This window comes from Rhinolophus sinicus, linkage group LG01 (genome assembly GCF_036562045.2).
Source record: "Rhinolophus sinicus isolate RSC01 linkage group LG01, ASM3656204v1, whole genome shotgun sequence".
Lineage (NCBI taxonomy): Eukaryota > Metazoa > Chordata > Mammalia > Chiroptera > Rhinolophidae > Rhinolophus > Rhinolophus sinicus.
Genome location: NC_133751.1, coordinates 178,152,513 through 178,175,329, shown reverse-complemented (window position 1 = coordinate 178,175,329; position 22,817 = coordinate 178,152,513). Strand labels below are relative to the sequence as shown.

General features: G+C 38.7%; 1 protein-coding gene across 4 annotated transcripts in view; it reads left to right on the top strand.

Moving 5' to 3' along the window:
* The window catches only part of SATB2 (SATB homeobox 2), a 237,890-nt gene that overhangs the window by 194,743 nt on the left and 20,330 nt on the right, over positions 1-22,817 (top strand). For all 4 annotated transcript variants that reach the window (XM_074339726.1, XM_074339725.1, XM_074339724.1 and 1 more), the window contains one exon: positions 8,657-8,854. In XM_074339726.1, coding sequence (XP_074195827.1) covers positions 8,657-8,854 — 198 coding nt within the window. The remainder of the gene's footprint in view (positions 1-8,656; positions 8,855-22,817) is intronic.

Genomic DNA, 22,817 nt, shown 5'->3' with positions numbered 1-22,817 from the left:
ATGTATTAAGCCACCTGTCCGAACTCGCCCAGCTCTCTTGAGAGGAGGATATCGCGTTAAAGCAGGATTCTTACAGTTGGAGAATGTTGGTGCCTATGAATGTTTCCTGCCACTTTGACTGTTTAATCATCACCCTTCGCAGGGCCAAGACCAGGGTGAGGCAAGCTGGGTCGTAGCTGCAAAGGACGAGGAGCCACACACCTTCACAGCCACACTCCTTATATTTTGTGCACTAGTTGTTTGCTTGTCTCACCCTCGTCCCAGCCTTGATCTTTCAAAAAAGCATCATTCCTAGATTTCTGCTGTGTTTGTTTTTCCCCCCTGCACTTATAAGTTTTTCAGGCAGTTTGCACAATGTATAATATTGTGTCATAGGTAGGCTGGAATTTGGACCGAAAGTCAGGGACTGGAAATATTTCCGTTGTTTTCTGCTTGATATTTTTGTTGTTAATTGGTTGGTACTTTCTGTTGTTAATTGGTTGGTTAATTGGTACTTTTGTTGTTAATATCTTTCTAGTATTTTAAGTGGAGAAGTACAAGGTTCTAGATTCATTCATCTTCTTGACAAATATGGGCAGCTTTTTCAGGTGCATGTTCCCATATATGCATGTATTTATGTGCATACATGTTTATATAAAGCCATATCAAATTTCCATACTATTAGATAGCTATGTGTAGCCCATATATCTATGATAAGGAAGGCAACAGGATTTTACGAATTCCCTCTTGATTTGAGCCCTCTTATAACAGAGGTTAAAGTGTTGTTCTGAAATAAAATTTTCATTACTCTCAATTACAGATTCAATCTTTACAAACACATCCATAGAAATGTGAGAGACATGCCCGGAGACAGCTGTAAATTGGTCCCCATGAAAATACAGTTTGGAACTTAGTGTACAATTTTGAAAAATAAAAAAAGAAGCAGATCATTTTTACTTACCACATTCAAGGTATAAAATAATTAACCTTGAACTATAACCAAATGCTCAGCTCAAATCTTTTTTCAGGTTTAGCTGACCTCCTTGTCAGGGATTCATTGAAGCCCTGGACAAGTCTCCCTTGCAGTTAGCCTCTTACCCATTTCAGTTTTCTTGATTAGGTTATCTTGAATCATTAGGGGGGTTATTTATTTTAATAGACACTTATTGGATTCATGAAAAGAGAATTTGGTGACTAAGAAACAAGAGCTGAATATTATCTGGCTCATTTCACACTTCAGAAGAGTCTCAACCAGCTGAAGAGAAATCCTTTCACAGTTACAAAAGTTTGTTTGGGGACTTTATGTGCTTCCGTTTAGAAAGCGAACTGTCTGTGATTAATAATATGAATTTTTCTTTTGAGACGCTCAGAAAACATTTCCTTTTGGTTACATATGCTGACATTTTCTGTATTGAAGATGTGGGTAGGCAAATGGCCTTTTACATTTCTGTTGCAAGAAGCCTTGAGTCATTCTCCTGAAGAACTGTTCATTTGCCGACTTATTCATTCATTGGAGTTCCTAGAGGGGCAAAGGGAGTGGGGGCTATTTCCTATTGGTAGATTGAATTCCCTCGTCAGCTCTGTGTTGGACACATCGGGGGAACAGTAATGCCTGTGACAAGGCAAGTACAGCCCTACTTACTGGGAACAGTTATTTACTCCATCTTTTCTGTTGGAGATCGGAGCAGGCTGTGAACCTGTGTTTGTTGCTGAGCAAGTCCTGGTTTGTATTTGTTCTGAAATATTATAAAACTAGGCAATTTGTCACAAACATAGAATTTAATTTTTTTAAAATGAAAAAACATGGGGAAATTGAAGTCATTACTAGTGCCCTGGGGTAGGAAAGCAAGGAACTTGGTACCCGGTGACGTTTCAGTACCATGGACAGGAGCCCCAGTCTTCCCATTTGCCTCCCCTCCCCCATCACTTAACCATAAATTTTGGAGCTGGGATTGAAACCCAGACACTGGAATGTATTATTGTTTTGGGAAAGACCTCTTTGGCCCTTTGAAAATTCTCAGCCTTTGGTATGTATTTTGAAGAATATGTAACTCATTTATTGACTACTTGAAATTTTTAAACCTTTAAAACTTTTTATAAATGCAATAGATATTGCCCTTCCGCATTCATTTTAATCCAGGAGAGCTTTAAATTACTCTAATATCAACAATAAAAAGAACACACACAAACACAGGAAAAAATAGTTAAAATGATGAGAACAGATTTAAAAAAAATAATTGATGTAGTTTGGTGCTTATGATATATGCCATTTTTTTTTTTTAGAATGAAAACTCCTAGAGGACGAAGTTTATGAAGTAGGTACTTTACTGCTCCCAGGCCATTGTAGGTCCCTGGTGTTCTGGACTTTATCATAGTGTTTTCTCTAAAGATTTTTTGTCAGGAAGGGAAGGAGGACGGAGGGAGGGAGAGAGGAAGGAAAAAAGAAAGAAAAATTAATTTTGTCATATCATTCAAAAGCCTTCCATAACTCCCAGGGCCAATAGGAATAAGATGCAATTTCTTTGCATGATACTATTTATAATCTGACCCCACCTCCATTTATATGCTGTACTTTAGCCCCACAAAGTTGCTTCGTATTTCCCTGATGTTACAATTTTATAATTCTCTGCATCTGCTCCTAATGTTATCTCTGCTTATAATATGCTTCCAATCACTTCCTCTCCCCACCTGGTGAAATCCATCTTTATCTTTCAAGGTCCACCTTATATGTCATATTTCCTAGGATGATATTTCCTAGGATGATGTTTCCTGAGCTTCATTATCATAATTATACTTCCTTACTGGTGACCTCAACCTCTTAAGTAAGAAGTAATAATGAAACTAAATGATACATGTAACACCCCAACACATTGGATGGCACACAGTAGAGGGGTGCTCAACACAAATTATAAACTGAATTAATGTTCTGTGAGAATTCTATCACTGTTTAAATTTATATAAGGGGTAAATTTGGCTCACCCCATTTTTTTTGTTTTTATCATATTCATGCTTTAGATATGTGACAACAAACCTCAGAACAGGATTACTTTTGAAAAGTAATGCTCTTCTCCAGCTATAACTCTTTGAATTGGAGGCTGTAAACATTCCTCTAGACTAATTTCTGTGCACTCTAATAATTTCAGTTCAATCTAACAATCGTCCATTGAGCTTTTTTTTTTTTTATGGCCAAGAACCTACACTCTCCTCTGAAAATGCTAAAATGAATGAGACACCAACACTTTTCCTCCACCCCCATCAAGAAGCTGACTGTTTTGATGGGGATGCAGACATGGCAACAGTAATCGTAAAATTGTGAAAGAGTATAAGCAAAATGCTTTGGGGTTATGCGAGAGTGAACAACCAATTCATATAGGAGATCAAGTGAGATTATGTCAGCTGAACTTTGAAGTACAGCTCCTCATGGGGCACAGAGAGTTGAGTATGAGACATTCCAGCCAAGGGAGTAATGTGAGGAATACTAGCTGTGCCCAAACACTTGTAATTCACTCCACCTCAGTTTTTCCATACTAAAAAGCTAAACTGACTATATGAGTATTCAGCCAACCTTTGGTTCAAACTTAACAGCCACTCTCAAAGAGAAATCACAAAACTACATTCCTCACAGTTCATGCATGGCGATGGGCCTATACCAAGCATATTCAGGGACTGAGGAGCTCACCATGGCTGGAACACAAAGTCAGTAGGGGAATTGGTGGGAGATGAGACCCTGAAGGAAAAACAGGAGCAAATTGTGGTTCTTATTGTTGCCTCTTGTAATGCTTTTGAATTGGGAACTGGCGTTGTCTCACTTAGGTATATACTAAGACGACCACCTTACTAAAATATAAACTATGGTGTTATTCTTCATACCCCAAAAAGAAACGATGGCACGTTTCTTCAAGTAGTGCGGATCCTAATACATTTACAACATGATTTGCTTTGTAAATTTAGATTGACATGCAACTTTTCAGGAACATGTGGATTGTAAACAAACTATATCTTGTTTGGTGTGAGTGTTGCCTCAGCTGCATAGTTGGAAAGGGTGATCAGACTTGTTTTTTCTACTGAGGGAAATATATTTGTTTAAGAGGGTGGTGAGATGCTTAAATTAGATGTTAGTAGATATTATTTGCATATGTACTGAATGCTTGGGAACTCTTTAACCATTGATTGTGAGGACGCAGCCTTTAAAATTATATTCCTTGTCTGGGTCATATTTTGATGGTAAAAGAGTTTTCATCATAAATTCCTTGGCATCATTACACTTAGGCTCCAACTATATTTTCCTATGTAAGTTCCAGGTATTCTCCATATTTAAAAAACAGTTTGAACAAATTTTAGACTCACAAAAAATGTTGTAAAATAGTTGTTTCCATGTATCCCTCACTTAGCTTCTCCTAATATTAACAGTTTACAACATCGTAATGCAGTTATCCAAAACAGGAAATTAACGTTGTTTTAATACTATTAACTAAACAAAACTGTATCTTAATTTCAGTAGTTTTTCCACTAATATTCATTTTCTTTGTCAGGATCCCATCCAGGAACCTCATTGCATTTTGTTATTATTTCTCCTTAGTTTTCTGTAGCCTGTAAACCATTCCTCAGTCCTTCCTTCCTTCCTTCCTTCCTTCCTTCCTTCCTTCCTTCCTTCCTTCCTTCCTTCCTTCCTTCCTTTTTGAAATCACCTCGCCATTTTTGAAGAGTACTGATTTGTTGTTTTGTCAATCATCTCTATTTGGGTTTTTCATGATTCTAAATGAGGTTATGCATTTTTGGTAAGTCTACCTCAGATTATATGTTGTGCCCTTCACAGTGCATCATATCACAGGGGTCATGCTATTGATGTTGACCTTGATCACTTGGTCAAGGTGTTTTTTCTTTGTACTTTAACTTTAAAGGCTAATTATTATCTGCTGTTTCTGACAAATGACAAGGTAACAGATCATGGAATGTAGAGCTGGGAGGGAACTTAAAGACCATCTTTTGTAAACCCCTCCTTTTACAGTTAAGTTTCCAGAAGTTCCAAGAGGGTAACCACTTGCTTAAAGGTCATCCAATTATTTAATGTCAGAGGAGGAACTTAGTAGTTAGGTTTCAGGGATCCAAGTTGAATGTTCTCTGTGCTTCCTAGCTGTGCTCAAACACTTACAGTTCATTTAGCCTCAGTTTTACCATACTGAAAAAGCTAAACTGACTATATGAATATACAGCCAACTTTTGGTCAAAACTTAAAACCAGACTGAAAACGAAATCACAGAGAGGTATTTACCCCACAGTTCTGAGCAATATATACCCCTCCCAGAGTTGGCCACGGCTGGAAATCAGATGAACTTCTGTATCAGCATTTCTGAAATGAAAATAATTCTCCTGGAATGCTCCGCAAAACACATAGGGAACAACAACAGAAAACCTACTTGAGATTTTTAACAGAAAAAGGAGATTTGTTTATTAATAATTCATGAGTTCCCATTGAACATGCATGACAGAAACAGTGCTATTCAATAGAGAATACTGTCATCTGTCACTGTTTTATTTGACATTTACACTTTTTTTTTTTTTGCCTGATACTGCAAAACTTTCTTGGATGGCATGCAAAAATTATATAAATGAAAAAAATCCCAATGTGGGGACTCTTCATCTCTTCTGTGATGGGTTCACTCACAATTACATACCATGTGTGTTCATGCAACAGCGTGGCACTTTCTCGCATTCATTAGCCACCAGGCAAGCTAATAAGAGACCGATTGTGAAAACAGAGCTAAGCATCCCAAATGGACTGGTGGAAGGATGATGTGAGTAAAAAGATGGAGGGTGAGATGGGAAGTGAGGTGGAAGAATAGATTTCCGGAAGGTAAGCATAAAATAGGTGGGATGAGCAGTGAGTCAGTGAGAAGAAAGAAAATCATGGCTGCCATGAAGAAAACTGACAGAAATACATTGCCATTTCAAATGCAAAATAAATGTTTATAAAAACGCATTATTATAGGAGCTCCACTAGTAGGGAATATCCGCATTTAGTAGAAGAGCAAGTTAGAGTTAGAGCACCTTGCAATTTTGTGCTGGTGTAAGGCTCTTGACAATCTTTCTGCTCTGTAGGTTAGTTATTATTTATAAAAATCACAGAACCAGCTGATACATTCATAAGCTAATTATTGAAGCAGCTGGGTACACATGGTGCAATATGTCCAAGGCTGTGAAGTATCACAGATTTCTTGGGGCCTGCTGTGGTGGGGGTGCGCTGTTGAAGGCTCCATCCCTTAATCTGATCAGCCAAGCAAACACTTTGTGGGGAAACTAGATTAATAACCCTCTAAATACCATGAATGTGCTTTATCTTCAAAACCGGGTTCCCTTAAACATGCTATTAGCTCAGCTCCATCAGGGATTTGAGGAAGTTCTCTGGTGCCCTAAGAACGGGGTCTTGTTGGCTACCTCCCTGTGCCAGAAATTAATTTGGTTTGCTTATGTCTGCACACATGATCACACTTGTGTCTAATCTGCTCCCTAATAGCTTCAAGGTCAGGACCTTGCATGTCAGTGGGCAAATTGAGCACTACACTTCTTAAAGACTGATGGCAGACAGCACACAGTCCATAACGAGGCCTGTAGTTTGTTCTAAGTGATTGTAATGAGTGCAGATTATAACAGTGCATATAAATCAAATGCGCCAATGAATGTTGTGTGAGACATTCCAAGTATCATAAGTGGAGATACCACTCAGCTGTCACCTGTCTCCTTTCAAGCTGTGGCTTCCCACAATGCATTTCACTCCTCAAGCAGAACAGCAGGTGTTGTCCTCCTTAAGGTCTGGGTATCTCAGAACTTCATCTTTTCACAGATGTAGGTTTTTGTTTTTATTTTCTGTTAAAGGATTGGTCGCCATGCTGTAGCCTCCCCTGGGAGATGTTAAACATACCTGTTTGAAAGCGTTCAGTTGGAGACTTATTCAGATCTGTGAAAAGACAGAGAAATAGAAGCTTATTTTTTCCACAGATGGTTTATTTTCCATTTCAAGAATTCTTTCCTTTGTACAAAGAAACCCTTGAGGAAACACTTTGGGACTAGGAGATTTTTAAAAATACAATTTATTTTCTGGTAGGAATAAAAAAAAAAATTGTCTTCAATCTTCCTCTATGTTGCACCTTCAAAATCAACCATCACCTCTCTGTCAGTTGAGTTGAAATTAAAATAAATATATATGAAAATACTTGGAAAAATATTTCCAAGCAAATGATTAGATATCTTGCTTTCATTCTTCCTAACCCTCTAACTCTCCCCAGCTCCCAGTTTATTGCAAGAAAAGATCAGGTCTGAGCAAATGTGGCCTCTCACTTGTAAAAACAAGGCAGTGTTGTGTTACAGATTAGTTTATAAATCCCCAGTGGCTTCACAGTTCAGTGCCTACAGCTGCTGCAGATGGGCCTGGGTTTTTGTCTCTTTGCGGTGCTGCAGCCGGCATTTGAAGGAGAAAATGGAATGATCAGGTTATTAACATGGAGGCCGTGAGGAAGAGGCTGCACAATGAGAACAGCTGGTGTTGCTGTCTTGGCTGATGCAGCGGAGATAATCAAATCTTGCCTTTTTTGGGGTAAAGCAGAAGATACAGTGGAGAGTTAGACAAACAACGGCTTGATATTATATGGGGTTTTTATAATGCGTGTCAGGAACTTTCATGCGCTTACACGTTATGCTATAGAACTGTATTGAGGTTTGGGGTTTATCTTTAACAAAGTCATTTGTGTTTACTTATTCACCTTTTTCAGAAAAATTCTTAACTCTTTTGCAAGAGACATGATGTGGGACAGTTCTTGTTTTTAAAATTAGCGATGTAGCTTGGAAATGATGCGTTAGAAAGCTACTGGGTAAAATATTTTGACATGAGTCAGTGAGCGACGTTGACAGCATCCTCTGTATTATTTTCATATAATCCATCATTATTTGCATTGCATTTTCTTTCTCGTGCAGTTGTGAGCAAGAGAGCATCCGGATGCCAGAGTTGGGAGGCAGACATTTGCAGGTGTAACCCACCTGACCAGCTACCTCCCTTCCTGCAGGTGTGGCTGTGGTGGGAAGGTGATGGTTAGGAGGGCCTAGAGCCCAAGGCGTTAGAGATGGAGCAAATGTACATTGTTTTTCTTTCCAGCTAAGGTTGTTGTTTCTATTTTGTGGAATTATTGATAATTGTAAGACTATTTTCTCCCTACAGAATTCATGCTATTGGCACTTAGACATGTTTTCTTCTTTAGAATTTGCCGTTCTGTGATATATATTTGTTCATTTTCACTCTTTTCTTGGGATGGAATACTATCCAATGGGGTAATTACAAAAATTGCAGCAGACCAACATGAATTTACTTTTTTTCTGAGAACTGGGTAACTATAATCTTGCCTGAGTATCTTTTACAAAGGAACTATAATTAAGAATATATTGGATAGGAAGGTTGATAAGATAATTCACAAGAGTGAAGATTCTCAAGCATTGGTGTAAATCACCTGCGTGGTCATTGGTTGGTTTTCATAGTTGCCAGTCTGTTTCAGTATCTTCCCAGGTTGGTGGGAACAATTTTGATGGAAAAATATGAGAAAGTGGGATGGCACTTGTCTGCAGGCCAGCCATCCTCTGCCGCTCTGTACTCTGCAGGTTAACTCAAGGGACTTTCTCGCTCTCTCTTTAGGGCTGGCTGTGCGAACTGCTTCGCTGGAAGGAGAATCCCAGCCCAGAAAACCGCACTCTCTGGGAGAACCTCTGCACCATCCGTCGCTTCCTGAACCTTCCCCAGCATGAGAGGGATGTGATCTACGAGGAGGAGTCGAGGCATCACCACAGCGAGCGCATGCAGCATGTGGTCCAGCTTCCTCCCGAGCCAGTGCAGGTCAGCCCCCGCTCCTCCCAGTCTGGGCAGGGCTGTCCATGCTAGCAAATGTGGAGGGTCCAGGGGCCACACCACACCCATTCCCATAGGAAGGTGCCATGTCCCTGAGGACATAGTGGGACTGTGTGTGTGAGCACACATGCTCACTCAGAGAAAAGTGAGAAGTTGAATCCAAAGGCAGCTCCTTTTCTGAGGGCGTTTAACTTGGGGGATTGTGAAGCCAGAGCACTTGAGCAGAATTAAATCACCCAAGCAGGAAGCATAATTCATAGTTCCCATCAGTCAGTTTTCTAAAGAAAAAAACTCTGAAGTAGCCAATGAATTGATTCAAAATTCCTCAAGGAATATTTGTTTAGGCTGAAGGAAAGAAATATCCACATGAGCCAGAAAATACCACTGAACTCAACTGAAGCTTTGAGAGAAATTGTAATAGCTTTTATTTAATTGTAATAATTTATTTGGGTTCCGTGTTTTGTTTGCTTAGTTTTTGCTACCTTTGAGAGGAATATTTCTTCCTAAAAGTAATTGAGTGTAAGTACTGACTCTTGCTGTAGTATAAAATCAGTTATTTTCAGGAAGAACTATTAACTAGGGTTTCCATGGTTACACCCCTCAGAGATTTGCCCACAGATTATTTTGGGGGGTTATGATGTTTGTCCTACTGCCTAGTACCACAAATTCCAGCTGCCACCAAAGAGGACCCTTTAAAGTCTCTGAATGTCCTTTGGTGTAGCAAGAAGAGGAAAATTGAGGAGGGAGTGCAGGTACGTGTGCCTGTGTGTGGGGAGAATGGAAGATAAGATGAGGAGAATGAAAGAAGTGTGGGGCGCAGTTTCTTGACCAGCATGTCATAGGAGAGGTGGTGAAGGATGCAGGGAAATGCTCTATCCTGAGGTTTCCTGTCATCTTTCCTTTGCTCCTCCACCTGGGGGAGGAGCCAGAAATGAATTGGTTCCTTGCATCACTTTTCATCCAAATATTGATGTCTCAGTCAGTGCTTTCATGTTTTCATTGGTCAGTTTCCAAAGTCATAGAGTGAATTGTCCAAATGATTAGACGCAAGAGTTAATAGAGCTAGAAGCACCTACAGGCAGTTTCTTACGCTATCCACAGTGAACTCTGAGTGGGTGGGTGATAAGGACACAGGGCTAATAAGTGGCAGAGCCCACTCTCCTGCTCTGAAGTGGTGCTCAGGGTGAGTCATTGCCCAGAGCTGAGCCCCAGGGCTTACCTTCTGGACCCACTGTCCCCCAACCTCTCTTTGCCCTTTCCTGGCTGGGGCCTCACCCAAACCCCGGAGCACCTCCCTATAAATATTTAGATCGACATGCTGAGCCACACAGAGTAGTGGTTTTCAGATTTTGAGATTTAGTAGAAATTAAAATTAAAGAGGGGCCCAATATAGACACCAACTTTTCATTTTGGAATATAAATTTATACAAAAAATTCAAGGGAAGCTCCCATTTATTATCCATATATTTCATAAAATAAAATATCTTTTAATAACAAAAAATGAAAAAGATGGCCTAAGACAAAAGATCTTACAAACTGTATGAATTCAGTCATAGGAAAAACGCACCATCACCTTTGTTTTTCTCATGTTGATGCGAACTGGTTAAAGCTTCTATGTTGAACCTACTCAAGGCCAAGGACTAGTTTCAGGGAAAATCATTGACTTTGGACTTTTTGTTCAGGGTCCATCTTAGTTTAATCCTGCAAAATAGAAGTAGAACAGGAGTGAAAAACTAATTGATTCTTGACATTAATAACATCCCATTTTTGTTCTATTTTTTATTTGAAAGTTGGAAATTTAGAGAAGTTTGAGATAAAAATACTGAAACCTGTTTTCCATTATAACCAAGGACTTCCCTTCATTTGCATGATGGCTCCTATACATTCCTGTCTTCATTTTTTTGTTCAGTTCTCATCTTGATGAGGTCCCCATGTTTAGGTAGCTAAAGGATGTTTAATATACTATTTTGTCATTTATCTGACCGATTTTAGTAAAGTAAATCTTAGAAGCAGACAGCTAATTGATTTATGAGTTTTTATTACCTTTTGTGATAGTATGTCAAAACTAGAGCATGCTAACAATATTTGATGGCTAAGAAAGAGTCAGTCTGTAATTTTCCTTTTCAGTTTTAAGTACTTTGTGGCTATTAACATTAACTTCTGATATCACTAAGAGGATTCTCTTGTTTTATAAACGGTTATTCCTATCACTCAGATCTTAGCTAAAGAGTTTACCCATAAGGCAATTTTCTCGACACTGACTTTGCCTCAGCCATTGACCTTGAGCCCATCACTCCTGTGAAACTCTTTAAATAGGTCACTTTTTCTTTTACGTTGTGCCTGTCTCTGACTGACACGGCTTTGAATGCTGCATTTTGTTTGTCAGCAAAATACAAAGCTTTGGATTAATTATCTATTATCTCATCACATGAAAAATGAAGAAAAGTAACCCAAACTCCTGAGACTGGAGAGTATAGTTGGCAGAGCCTCTGTGATTTGGGAAGGACTATATTCAACAAGATCCCAAACTACTAAAAAAGGCCTGAATTGCCTAAAAGTTAAGCCATTGGACTCAGGGTTGGAATTCACTTGGGTCCCTATACCAACTGCCATTTTAAGGAGATATAATTGTTTACATCTTTTTAGGAATGTGTAGCGTAGTACTGTTTTATGAAATTATGTCTTGTCTAATTAGGCAGAAAATGCACCATTATTAAATTGTTAAGCATAGGTGAAATCAGTGATTATTAAGAGCTCCTGATATCCGTAGTATATTAAAAGGCATGCAGAAGTCTGCCTCACTGTGGTCCTAGAAGAGTGCCACTGAAATTTCTTTCAGTAGTTGGGGCACACTATTCCCAATTTTTCTTCAATGGTAAGGATATGAAGCAGTGACCTTTGTGCACAATTACCCACCAGGTTGGTGTGTTGAATTAGGACACCACAGAGGTACTGGATAAAAAAGGACTTTGATGCATCCCCTCCTGCCCTTCCGTGCTTTCTGTGATGTTGTGAGGTCCCTTAGAGTCAGAGCTCTCTCCTCACAGAAGAGAGGACGTTTTTCTTGCTGTTTGCTTGCAAATAGTTTACTAATTGATAGGCTTATATTGCCTGCAGATGTGTTTCTGTTTTTAAGCCCACAGAGGGTTTTAAAAATTTAAACCCACATTTAAAAATCAGGAGGTTTCACATAAAATCTGGATTTCACATAACAATTCAAAAAATCAGAAGACCTGATCCATTGGGCCACGTGGCTGGAGCTGATACCTTCTATGCAGGGCACACACCCACTGTCCTGCTACACAACCCTCAGCACCCACACTCTGTGTACATGCACGCACATCCCATTCACTTTGTTCATTTAGGACTTACTCTTGTCATGCTGTCATGTCACTCTGGCCCTGTAAGGCCACCTTGCTCCTGTGACTCCAGCTCTATATCCGAGGCCCCTTGGTTGTCATTGCTTTCATGGTAGCCATTTTGTGCCATTGCTTTTTATAATCCTAATGCCTCTCAGTATCCTTCGCATGCTACCAAGAAGTGCACGCTTGATGCTATTTCCCTTCAGAGATGAAGCGAGTTGAGGCCAGGTTGGGCTTGGGGCCACTGAGGAGTATTGTCAGCCCCAGAGCCTTGGGGAGTCCTGGAAGTGTGAGGTGGTCCTTCCTCAGGAATTCAGATCTCTCCAGGAGATGTGTAGCTTTGATGTCATACTGAATTACTGTTTCTCCACTTTTATATTCAGTATTCTAAGTCTCTTTAGAAACCCCCATTTAAGTCCCTGCTGTGTAGAAGGTGACTTTCCAGGCTCTGAAAACACTTTGTAAAGTAGATCCCTCTGTACCATGCGTCCTCAGTAGGGGCAATATTGCCCCAGTGGGAGGAAATTGGTTCTTAGGCAACATAAAAATCTTCAATTTACAATGGGTTGGGATCCTCTAAAGGGAGATATTCAGTATATCTCTGAGATTAAAATTTCGTGAAGCAGGGATAGATGATTAGGAAAAAAAAATCCCTAAATAGGCTCCCTCGGGGGATAATAATATGAAATACGAATATACATAATGTTTTTAGTCCATGTAAATATAGCACAAAGGAGACCAACATAGGTGAGATGACATGGTAAGGCAAACTAAAACGTTCCATGAAAAAGATGAAACCAGTTCCATCTTTCATGCCAAAAGTTGGGAGACAAAATTATTTCTTGTGGTTGTAGTGATTTTCTCCCTAGTGGTTATTAGGTCCTGAGGCCCTCTATGAATGAATATCCTCAACTTAGAATAAAAAACTTGTTAGGTCAGACTATTCATTGTTACCAACTCCATTTTACAATCGGAAAAACTGGAGCGGAGACGTTGAGCCTTGCCTGAAGCCAGAATCGTCAGCTGAATGAAAACGCGGGCGTTTTTGGCACCCAGTCTTTCCTCCGACCACACTTCTCTCTCGATGCACTGGAGGAGAAAGGATGTTTGCTCATGCTATGACTAGGTCACTGAGTGGGGCTGATTGGGGAGCATTTGCCAAATTGTTCATGTCTGTGTAGTTCGTGCTTTATTGCTTTATTATATTTCCACCACAGTGTTTCCATGGGTTATTTTGTAAGTCCAGGAATTCTGAGCTTGCTGCTGTGTGGTTTCCTGACAAGTACTTGTTTTAAAATTCCATGCCGTACGTTGAGTAAGAATGTGAGACCTGGTGGGGTGACAGCCGACACCGGCAGTGTAACTCAGCTCGTCTGGCTTGCTGCCCATGCGGGATTCTCAGCGTTTTCTAAGTCACCGAGTCCTTGTCATGGGTTCCTTGTCAGCAACCAGTGGTTCTCAACCAGGGGTGACTTTGCCCCTCCCCCCCAGGGGATATTTGGCAGTCTCTAGAGATATTTTTGGTTGTTGTAACTGGGAGATGCTGCTGCTATCTGACCAGTAGCCAGGAATGTTGCCAAATATCCCAAAGTACACAGGACAGCCTCCCAAACAAAGACTTATCTGGCCTACAATGTCACTAGTGCTGGGGCTAAGACAGTCTGGTGTAGACATACCGTTCATTGCCAACAGTGTAAGGTTAAAAAAAATAATAGTTATCGCTGAGGCTGATTCTAAGCTTTTCCTATACAAATTCCAGTAGTAATGGTAATGGTGATAATGATGGTGATTTCCACCGGCAGCAGCTAACCTTTTGGGATCCAGGATTACGAAACGTGACATATTTACACGTCTTATTCTTTTCCAACCTTGTGAAACACCGAGGGTGGGGGGTCGTTGTTGTTGTTGTTGTTGTTGTTTTAACAACTACTTTGACATATGAATAACTGAAGCTTGGAAAAGTTAAGTAACCTGCCCGAAGTGAGACCGTAAATCCTCATTTGTCTACCTTCAGAGTCTGACTTGTGTGCTGAAAAGAACGCTGGTGTATAGCAACCAGCATTCCCCAATACCTGCTATCAGCTGTCTGTATTATGTAAATCTGTTTGTGTGCCTAATTCAATTTTTAATCATTCTGCTGAATAGATCTAGTTTTGTGAGCTTTCTTTTTTGCAGGTTACTTAATACTTTGAAACCTATACCCTGGATGTAATGTCAAAGAACTGATGTGACTGAAATTGTCACTTTTGTCAAGGTTTTCTGAGATAGCTTTAGAATTTGACTCTCATTGCTAATGTTTAAGGGTACTTGAAATCTATCGTTAAGTCCTAAGAGTTAGATCGTGCCATTCTACTTCAGCTGTAGCGATATCTTGATTTGTGAATTTGCTTCCAAAAGGACAAATTCTAAGAAAAGAAATAAATAAGCTGTTTAATTAATCAATTAAGGATGTTTGCAAATTCTCTAACCCAGTTACTAGAATTTTTTCCACCTTGGATTCATTCCAAGCTCTTGTGCAAAGCTGCTGTCTGATTGTGGCTCCAGAGTTTTGAAACCTTCCTCTAGTGCTGAGGAGAGATGCAAATGAACACTTGCCATTTTTAATGAAATATTGCAGCAGTTCGGTATAAGTAGGTCTTCACTTGGCAAAACTTTGGGAGTCTCCGACCATCATAAGAAGCCACATTATTATTTTTTTTCTTTCCTATTAATATTATGTTATCCTGCTTGCAATTATTCTTCATTTCCATGTTACCAGTTAGCTTTTCAACATGTCCAAACTTTTTAATTTGTCATTTGGGAATATAGGGAAGACTTGGAGATCATTTGTAGCCATTCTTTTTCTTCTAGGAAACGGACATTTCTGTTTTGGGTTGACCTTGTTCTCAAGTATAGAGAACATGTTTCAGCAATTATGTCAGAAAGCTGAGAACCTCATTGCAGTTGGTAGCCAATAGATTAGACATTAGCTATGGTTTCATTTTTTTCCTAGAGATTTAGGCAAGTTGCTTGCCTACTTTTGAAATGTAAAAGTTTCTTAAAGTTTTCTTTTACAAGACATTCTGGCAAAGAATGTCCAACTGAAGAAATTTTGGCTGAATTATTGGCGATATAGTAAAGGAAGTTGAAGGTGATAGAACTTCATGAAGATTCAGGTGTAGGTCTATGAAGATGGTTAGGTTGCTCTTAACCTGGAACTGGGAATTCAGCAGCTACAGGTCATGCATTCATCCGCTCCATTGCTGTCTTGGACATAACATACCTCTAACCCATGTCCGCTTCTTTCTACTATCCAGTTTTTCTTCTCACCATCGTCTGATCTTTATCCCTTTGTCTACCTTATAACTTCTGCTTACTACTCATAGTTTCTCTGAATTATAATTCTGCCTCCTCAAAACCTTGGCCTACCCATGACCTCTGCCTTACCTCATGACTTATCTCTGTGACTTTATCAAATCCAGCTTTGGTGCCCACTCCATATTTACTACTTTAATTTCTTATAAGAGGGAAATTGACTGGCTGACCTTATTATTCCCCTGGAGAGAAACTTTCTTTACATTTAATATCCAACCAGTCATGTGAACGCTTAATTTGGAAAACACTACCTTTTAAAGGTAGAGTTTTGTTTGCAAAATGCTAGAATAATCTCAAGAAGAATGAGAAGCAGAAAGCTAAGTGGCTGTAGACAACCTGAGGGTAACTTGTGAATGGGGTGCCCTTGGGCTGGGAAGTTAGGGCCACGTGGTACCCTGCACTTAGGGCTCCTAGGACCCTGCACGTAGCAGGATACATGGTTGTGGGTATGATTAAGAAGTCTGATATAAAATTCTCATATGAAGGGAGATTTATATGATATTTTATGTAAAGCAACATGGACAGGTAAGCAATAGGAAACCAAGCAGTAGACAACATGCCTGGAGTGATTTTAAATTCCATGTGTATTCAAAGTTTTATGCCTTTTTATTTTACTGCATTTTTTTTAAACACTTACCATGTCCTTCCATGTTTTCAGGTACTATGCTATTGATACTGATAGAAAGAAACTTAGAATTTTATAGTAATCTGTTCTGGCTCTGCTTATGTATTTCTTTAAAGCAGGCTCATCATTTTACTAGGCTAATCATTTGAATAATTGGAGTTCACTTTCTGCTTCTCATTCTTCATGGGGTTGTTCTAGTGTTTTTGCCAAGCTGAGTTCTCCGTAAGAGTGACTGAACCTTCAGAGCACACCACTTTCCAAATTAAACATCCAGGCTTAGCTACTGGTTGGAAATGATGTGTCAGACAGCTGGGTTGCACTTCTCCCAGTGTTTTCCTGCCCCGTGGGAACCTACAGAACCTTGGTTTCTTGAGTAGCTTACTCTTCCACAATTGCTGTGTTTCTTTAAGTAATAGTCTAATTTTGATATTTTGCATTTCTGAGAGGCAGTGCAATCTCTTCAGCTCACACTATGGATTACTGATGCACTCCTTGATTTGTAGATCCTCAAAATGAATGGAAGGTACTTTGTCCAACGCCGCTCAATTGGGAAAGGGAAGAATCGGGGTTAGCTGTGTCATTTCCACAGTATTATACAAACACTGCTTACTGATGTGCGTCTCTTCATTCTCCAGTGCTTGGACGTTAGTGAAATCACTAATATAAAACGATCTTTCTCTATGTCTATTTTTTAAAGTTTTGAGACAGCAGGGTACTTCTTATACACATTGTTGTATTACTTTCCTCCTGGTGATCAAATGAAACCAGGTATAATATAAAGTCTATAGCACCTTGGCCTTTTCTTGATGTTCTGATAGGAAGATTAAACATACATAACATAATACTTCTGAACGCAAAGCTGAGTTGTCCCCCTTTCTTTCCTTCTGTCCCTCTCTCCTGCCCTCCTTTCTTCCTTGTCAATGATCTGAAATACTTTTTGTACCGTTAAAGAACAGAGGGCCATGGCTAATACATTTTGTGAAGGTGCAAACTGATTAAATATGAGCAATAGGGAGCAAATTGTGAGTGAGGCAACATAGAGAAAGAAAGTGAATTAGAATGCATTCTTTCTTCTCCCTAACCCACAAAAAAACAACAATAAGCTTATACTAAAATCAAGGGAGTTGTGGATATTGATGTGTCATTGTTTTAACCAAGGGTCTTGCCACGTTTCATCTGTGAGAAGGAAATATACTTACTAGATGTCTAGCAAAGTCTGACTTTTGGTGAAAATGATTAAAATTGATTGAGAAAACTGTTTTCAGGCCTCAGGTTACAGACATGATTGAGAAGACTGGCCATTTTTATTCCCACATTTTTACTTATTTATTAAACAAATATTTGTTGAACTCCTTCCATTTGCCAGGTATTATTCTAGGCACTACTACGTGTATAACAGTGAATAAAAGAGAAAGAATTTCACACATATTTTGAGCAGTTTCTGCCTTAACTGCATTTTAAAATAAACTTCCATTTTCTCTCTGGCTACCTTGCCTTAATCTAGAATTCAGACTATGAGTTAGTGGAATCCATAAGTTCTATTTCTTTTTCTGATCCTGACCTTGGGTGATGTCTCTTTGCTTCATTTTTTTTTCTAGCTGTTTCCAGAGTATACTGGATAATAGCTTTAAAACATGTGGAGCTTCTCTGAGATAATATTATCTTAAACAAAAAAAAAGCATTTTTATTTGAAGGTACCAAAGCAAACAGACCTTCTGAATCTATTCTATAAAGTCTCAAGAGATTTACATAGCTCTACAAAGAATCGCATAGATAGGTAGATAGATGGATGATAGATAGATAGATAGATAGATAGATAGATAGATAGATAGATAGACAGATATAGATATATACATATATAGATATATAGACATATTAGTGATTGAGTGGCATTTTAAAAGACATTTTTGATGGAAAACAGATAGATAATAAGTATGTCTCTTCCCCTCCTAATTTTTCTCTGACCACACAGACAGACATTACTTTTTTTTTTTTATCCTGGTCATGTTCATTCTCCACACCCAGGATGACTTCTCCAAGTAGCAACCTTGTTATTTGACACTGGGGTTATGGGCTAATTTATTGCTGGTACTTGACCCGACCCTTGAACAGAACCACCTGGCTCATTTGGGCATGTGGTGGTAAAGCTGTGGCCCTTGGAGGCTGTGTGAACTAGTTTCTTTTACTAATGAGCTGTTGTGGCAGAAAAACTCATGGCCTAGGACCATGCGAGCCCATTTCACATTTTCTTCTTAAATTTTCTATCAGAGTGCTTCTCATTCATGGGTAATTGTCGACTTGAAAAGTATTTATTGTCTTTGCAGAAGAAACAGAAATGCACATCTGCAGAGAAGGGCTTTCCACAGCAATGAAGTTCTCATCATTTGACTGTTGGGTCAGAGCACGGGTGCTGGTTGCACACATTTTGATTCAGGCCTAATCACTCAAACAATTTCATAAATCTGAGAGAGGGTTGCAGCTGAAACAGGGCATGAGGGTAGCTTGGAAAGCTCAGTCTTAGTTGCCCTTCTGAGATTTAGAGGCTACTTGCTAGGAACCTGGTGGAACTGACAAACTCCATCCACAAATACATACTAATACAGCCATTTGTATAAGATTTTAGATTGCCTGATTCAAAGCTATTTTAATAAAAAGTAATATATGCAAATGAAAATTAGATTTCTTTTAACTTCCCTTCCTTCCTTTTTCAACATTAGTGATGTAAACTGTCAAAGAGCTTATCCGAGTAGATTGGAACAGTGGTTCGGCCAGAAGTGTTGTGGCAGGAAAGGAGTGTGGCAGAGGAGGAGCATGGATAACAGGGAAAGAGTGCTAGACCTTCAGAATACATGGCTTTGCATTCTAAGGCCACCACTGGAATTGCAGCTCTCTGGTCTTGCAGAGGACACTTCAATTTTTTGGAAATAGTGATAGTAATCCCAGACCTATAGGGCTGAGGCTTACATGAGAAGGTGATTGCATGGAAGGCACCTGAGAAATGATAGTAGAGTCTGAGCATTATTAGTATTAATATTAAGGATAAAGTAACTGATTTTACTCAAAGAGTTTCACAGTTGAACCATGGATGGTGTCTGCATGTAATTTTATAACTAGCCTTGCCTCTACTGGGTGCATGTTGTACGATTGTTTTGAGACAGATTGAGAAATTCAAAGCTGTCTAGTTTCATTTGATCTTTCTACATTTCCGAGCTCTTTTAAAAGTCATTATACTTTATTTAAAAGTGAGAATTTTTCTTCTTAGCCCTGGATAAAATCCCTTCAGAGCATAATAAAATGCATTAGATATGACAAAAGTGGGTTAGTATTTTTTTTTTTTTTAATGTTTTTAGCTTGAAAAAGCAAAAAGAACCCTCAGCTTCTGGTTAGTCTCTGGGACTTATGGTGTTCCTCTCACAGTGCATTAGAATCCACAAAGTTGTCAAGATGTCATGCAGTGACAACATTTGAATTTCTTTGGTCCAGTATTAAATAAGCATCTGCCACATCACCAGCTCTATACCAGCCTCTGATGGACTCAAACAAGAGGAAAGAAATTTTCTCTGGTCTTGAGTTGCGTAGAGGCCACCAGGGAAGTGAACACAGACTTTTGCAGAATAGACTGAGTAGTGATAGGTTGAGCCAAGATTCAGAGTTTGCTAAGATCCTACAACACTCTTTAATGGGTCATTCACACTGAAAATAATAATGGGTGGTTTTTGTGTAAGTGATTCAATTCCTGGCCTCGCCACCTGGAATTCTACCTCTTTCCCTCCCACAAATGCAAATAAACAGGAGTGGAAGTATGTATGAATAGTGTCATTGTAGAGGGGATATAGAATCAGCTCCAATTTACGAAAAACAAAACAAAACAGAAAAAATAAATACAAATTTTGCTATTGATGGTAACAAATTATTTGAAGTGCATTTTACAATAAATGTATGAGTCATGGCTCCATGATTGAGAGCCACAGGATTAAGAAACTGATGATAAATATAACCATTTGATTTTAATTTTGAAAAATTGTGACGTCTTGCTTACATAATGGTAAAAAAAAATCCAAAACTACAAACCATAAATGCTTCTTTTGAAAGCAGGTCCTTCTGATTATAATTTTTAAAGCACATTTAAAATAGATGACTGAAATTTGCTTAAATCTAAGTGTAGTATGACATTATTAAAGTAAAAAGTTCCCAAATATTTAAAATTTTTCTGTGTTTACCACCCCTCCACCCCCCTACCCCGCCACCTCTTGCCAAGACTTTCTAATCTGCATTTCAGGAACTAGAGCATCTTGTAAAAAGTAAAAATTACTTTCTATTTTCAATGAACTTTTAACCAAATGGGAAAAATGATCATATAGTAAAGAAAAGGTCCCTGCAAGTGACATTGATTGGGGTCACAGGACTGGGCATGTGACTTTGGATGAGGGGTTTTATTCCTTAGATTTTTCCCACTGTTTTTGTAAACTGCTAAAACATGGGTTAGGTGATCCCAGAGTTTCTTTTTATCTGAAATACTCATTTCTGTGAGTTGGTTCATCTATTTCTGATTCTCATCTGAATATTTTAATGAAAATGTGAAAAACAAAGTGGAAAAAAAAACACCAAAAACATGTTGCTCCTGGGAGGTTCAAATTCATTTTGGAAAAACAAATTAGCAACAAAATAAAAGATTATGCACACCTTACATGGGCTCAGAGAGATTCAGTTGATTGTCTTATGATTGATAGCTAGGACAATTGCAAGGGAAAGCCAGCCACTGAGTTTTAGACTATCGTAGTCAAACCTACCTACTGTGGCTCCTCAGCTGTTTCTGTTTAGTGTGGAAATCTAATGTAGCTGAAAACTACTGCTGATTTTTATTAAGTTGAAGTCTGGAACTTCCCCTTGTAATGATAGAAAAGCACACTTTCAATTAAAGGAAAACTGCCAAAGTTCTGAAATTCATTTATTTTATTATTACTCAGTTTAACCCTAGAAATGGGAGATCAAGCAAACTAGATAGATTTGACAGTTCTAAGGTCACAAGTTCAGTTTCCTCACAAGTTGTTTCGAGATCTAATTCACTACAAATCATATAACCTTTCCCCTTTTGATATGGAATCTTTTATGGAATTATATATCACGTCAGGGTCATCCTCATCACTTTGGAGCTGGGAAACTGACAGGTAAATTAGACCAGGCACAGGATTTCCAGTGAGCAAGTCTGGGAGGCAGAGGATGGGTGTTGTATCACTTTCTACAGCAGACTCAGGGCATGCTGCAGTGAGCTTAGACCAGCTTGCAGGAACCCATTTTAAGTTTTCGGGAATCTGAAAAGCCTGTTTTTATACAGGCTTTTTATGCAGACCTCTTTTTTGTACAGGCTTATATAGAATAGAACTGGCCATGGTGGGATTATTCACTCTACAGAAATTGGCAAATGATCCAATTAGGGCTTTTTTCTCTAGAGAGCCAGTTGTTTAACATTTACCAGCATAACACTGAATAGATTACAGTTAACTTTTGTTTTTGAAGCTTTGTGGTTATCCATGTATTTATTTTTCATAAACAAAACATGCTGAAAACCTTTGTATAAGAGAAAGGTCAGGTGTTTCTAGAACTGAATGGCTGAATGGTATTACAGCTCACTTGGTCATCTAGATATCAAAAATAGTTTATTCAAACAGTAGTTTCTACTCTGTGCCTTACATGGCTTCCTTTACTTTGAATTTATTTCTTCATGTTCAAAGTACTCTGTGTAATTTCTTTCTGTATGTAATATACAAGGCTAACTTGAGTATCTGGTTAGATTCATTTTGCAGAATCAGAACCAAGTAGCATAATGAGTCTATAGTCTGTGATTTTCTAGTGCAAAATACCCAACAGATTTAAGGACTCTAGGTAGAAAATGGAAAACACGTTATTTTAACAGAGTTTCTTTCTTAAATATAATAAGCTGAACCAAGACAATGCACTTCAAAATGAGGAGTCAGTTATTTTCTTAAAAAGTGCTCTAAATCTAGGAAGCTAAAATCTATGATGTGAACCCTTAAAGATAAATATATGTGGGTATGGAAAGGTCTTTCTATTTCTATTATGATCTAAATGAACAGAATTTGCTAAAGTGAGCATGTACTTGTACTGTAGAGGTGCAATATCTACATGCAAATTATTTTTTAAATACCATTTTTCTCATTTCAGTTTTTTGACAATTCATGTCAAAATTGTACTCAAAAGTGTGGTGACAGAAGAATGGAAAGAAATCATGGTAGACAAATGTCAAATAGTTCCATGGAGGTATAATTTAGGGGGTACACTTTTGAGAGAAATCTTTGAGTTTATGCTTCAGATAAAATAAAAGCCTCCCAACAAGATAGAGCTAAAATAGTTCAACAGTGTGTGTAGTAAGTTAATACAGTCACTTCCTTAGCAATGAAAGGAGAGAAGCAAATTGACAGATTCTTTGGGTTGTAAAACAATCTGGATCAGATGCATCGGTATGTTCTATCAATGGACGATTCTTTGCTATAACTTCATATTAGAACTGCTGATATACCAGGGGAGAAGACGTTTTCTTATCACTTCATTTGCGAGAAATCAACCACTTTATTTTGAGCTCCTAGAACAG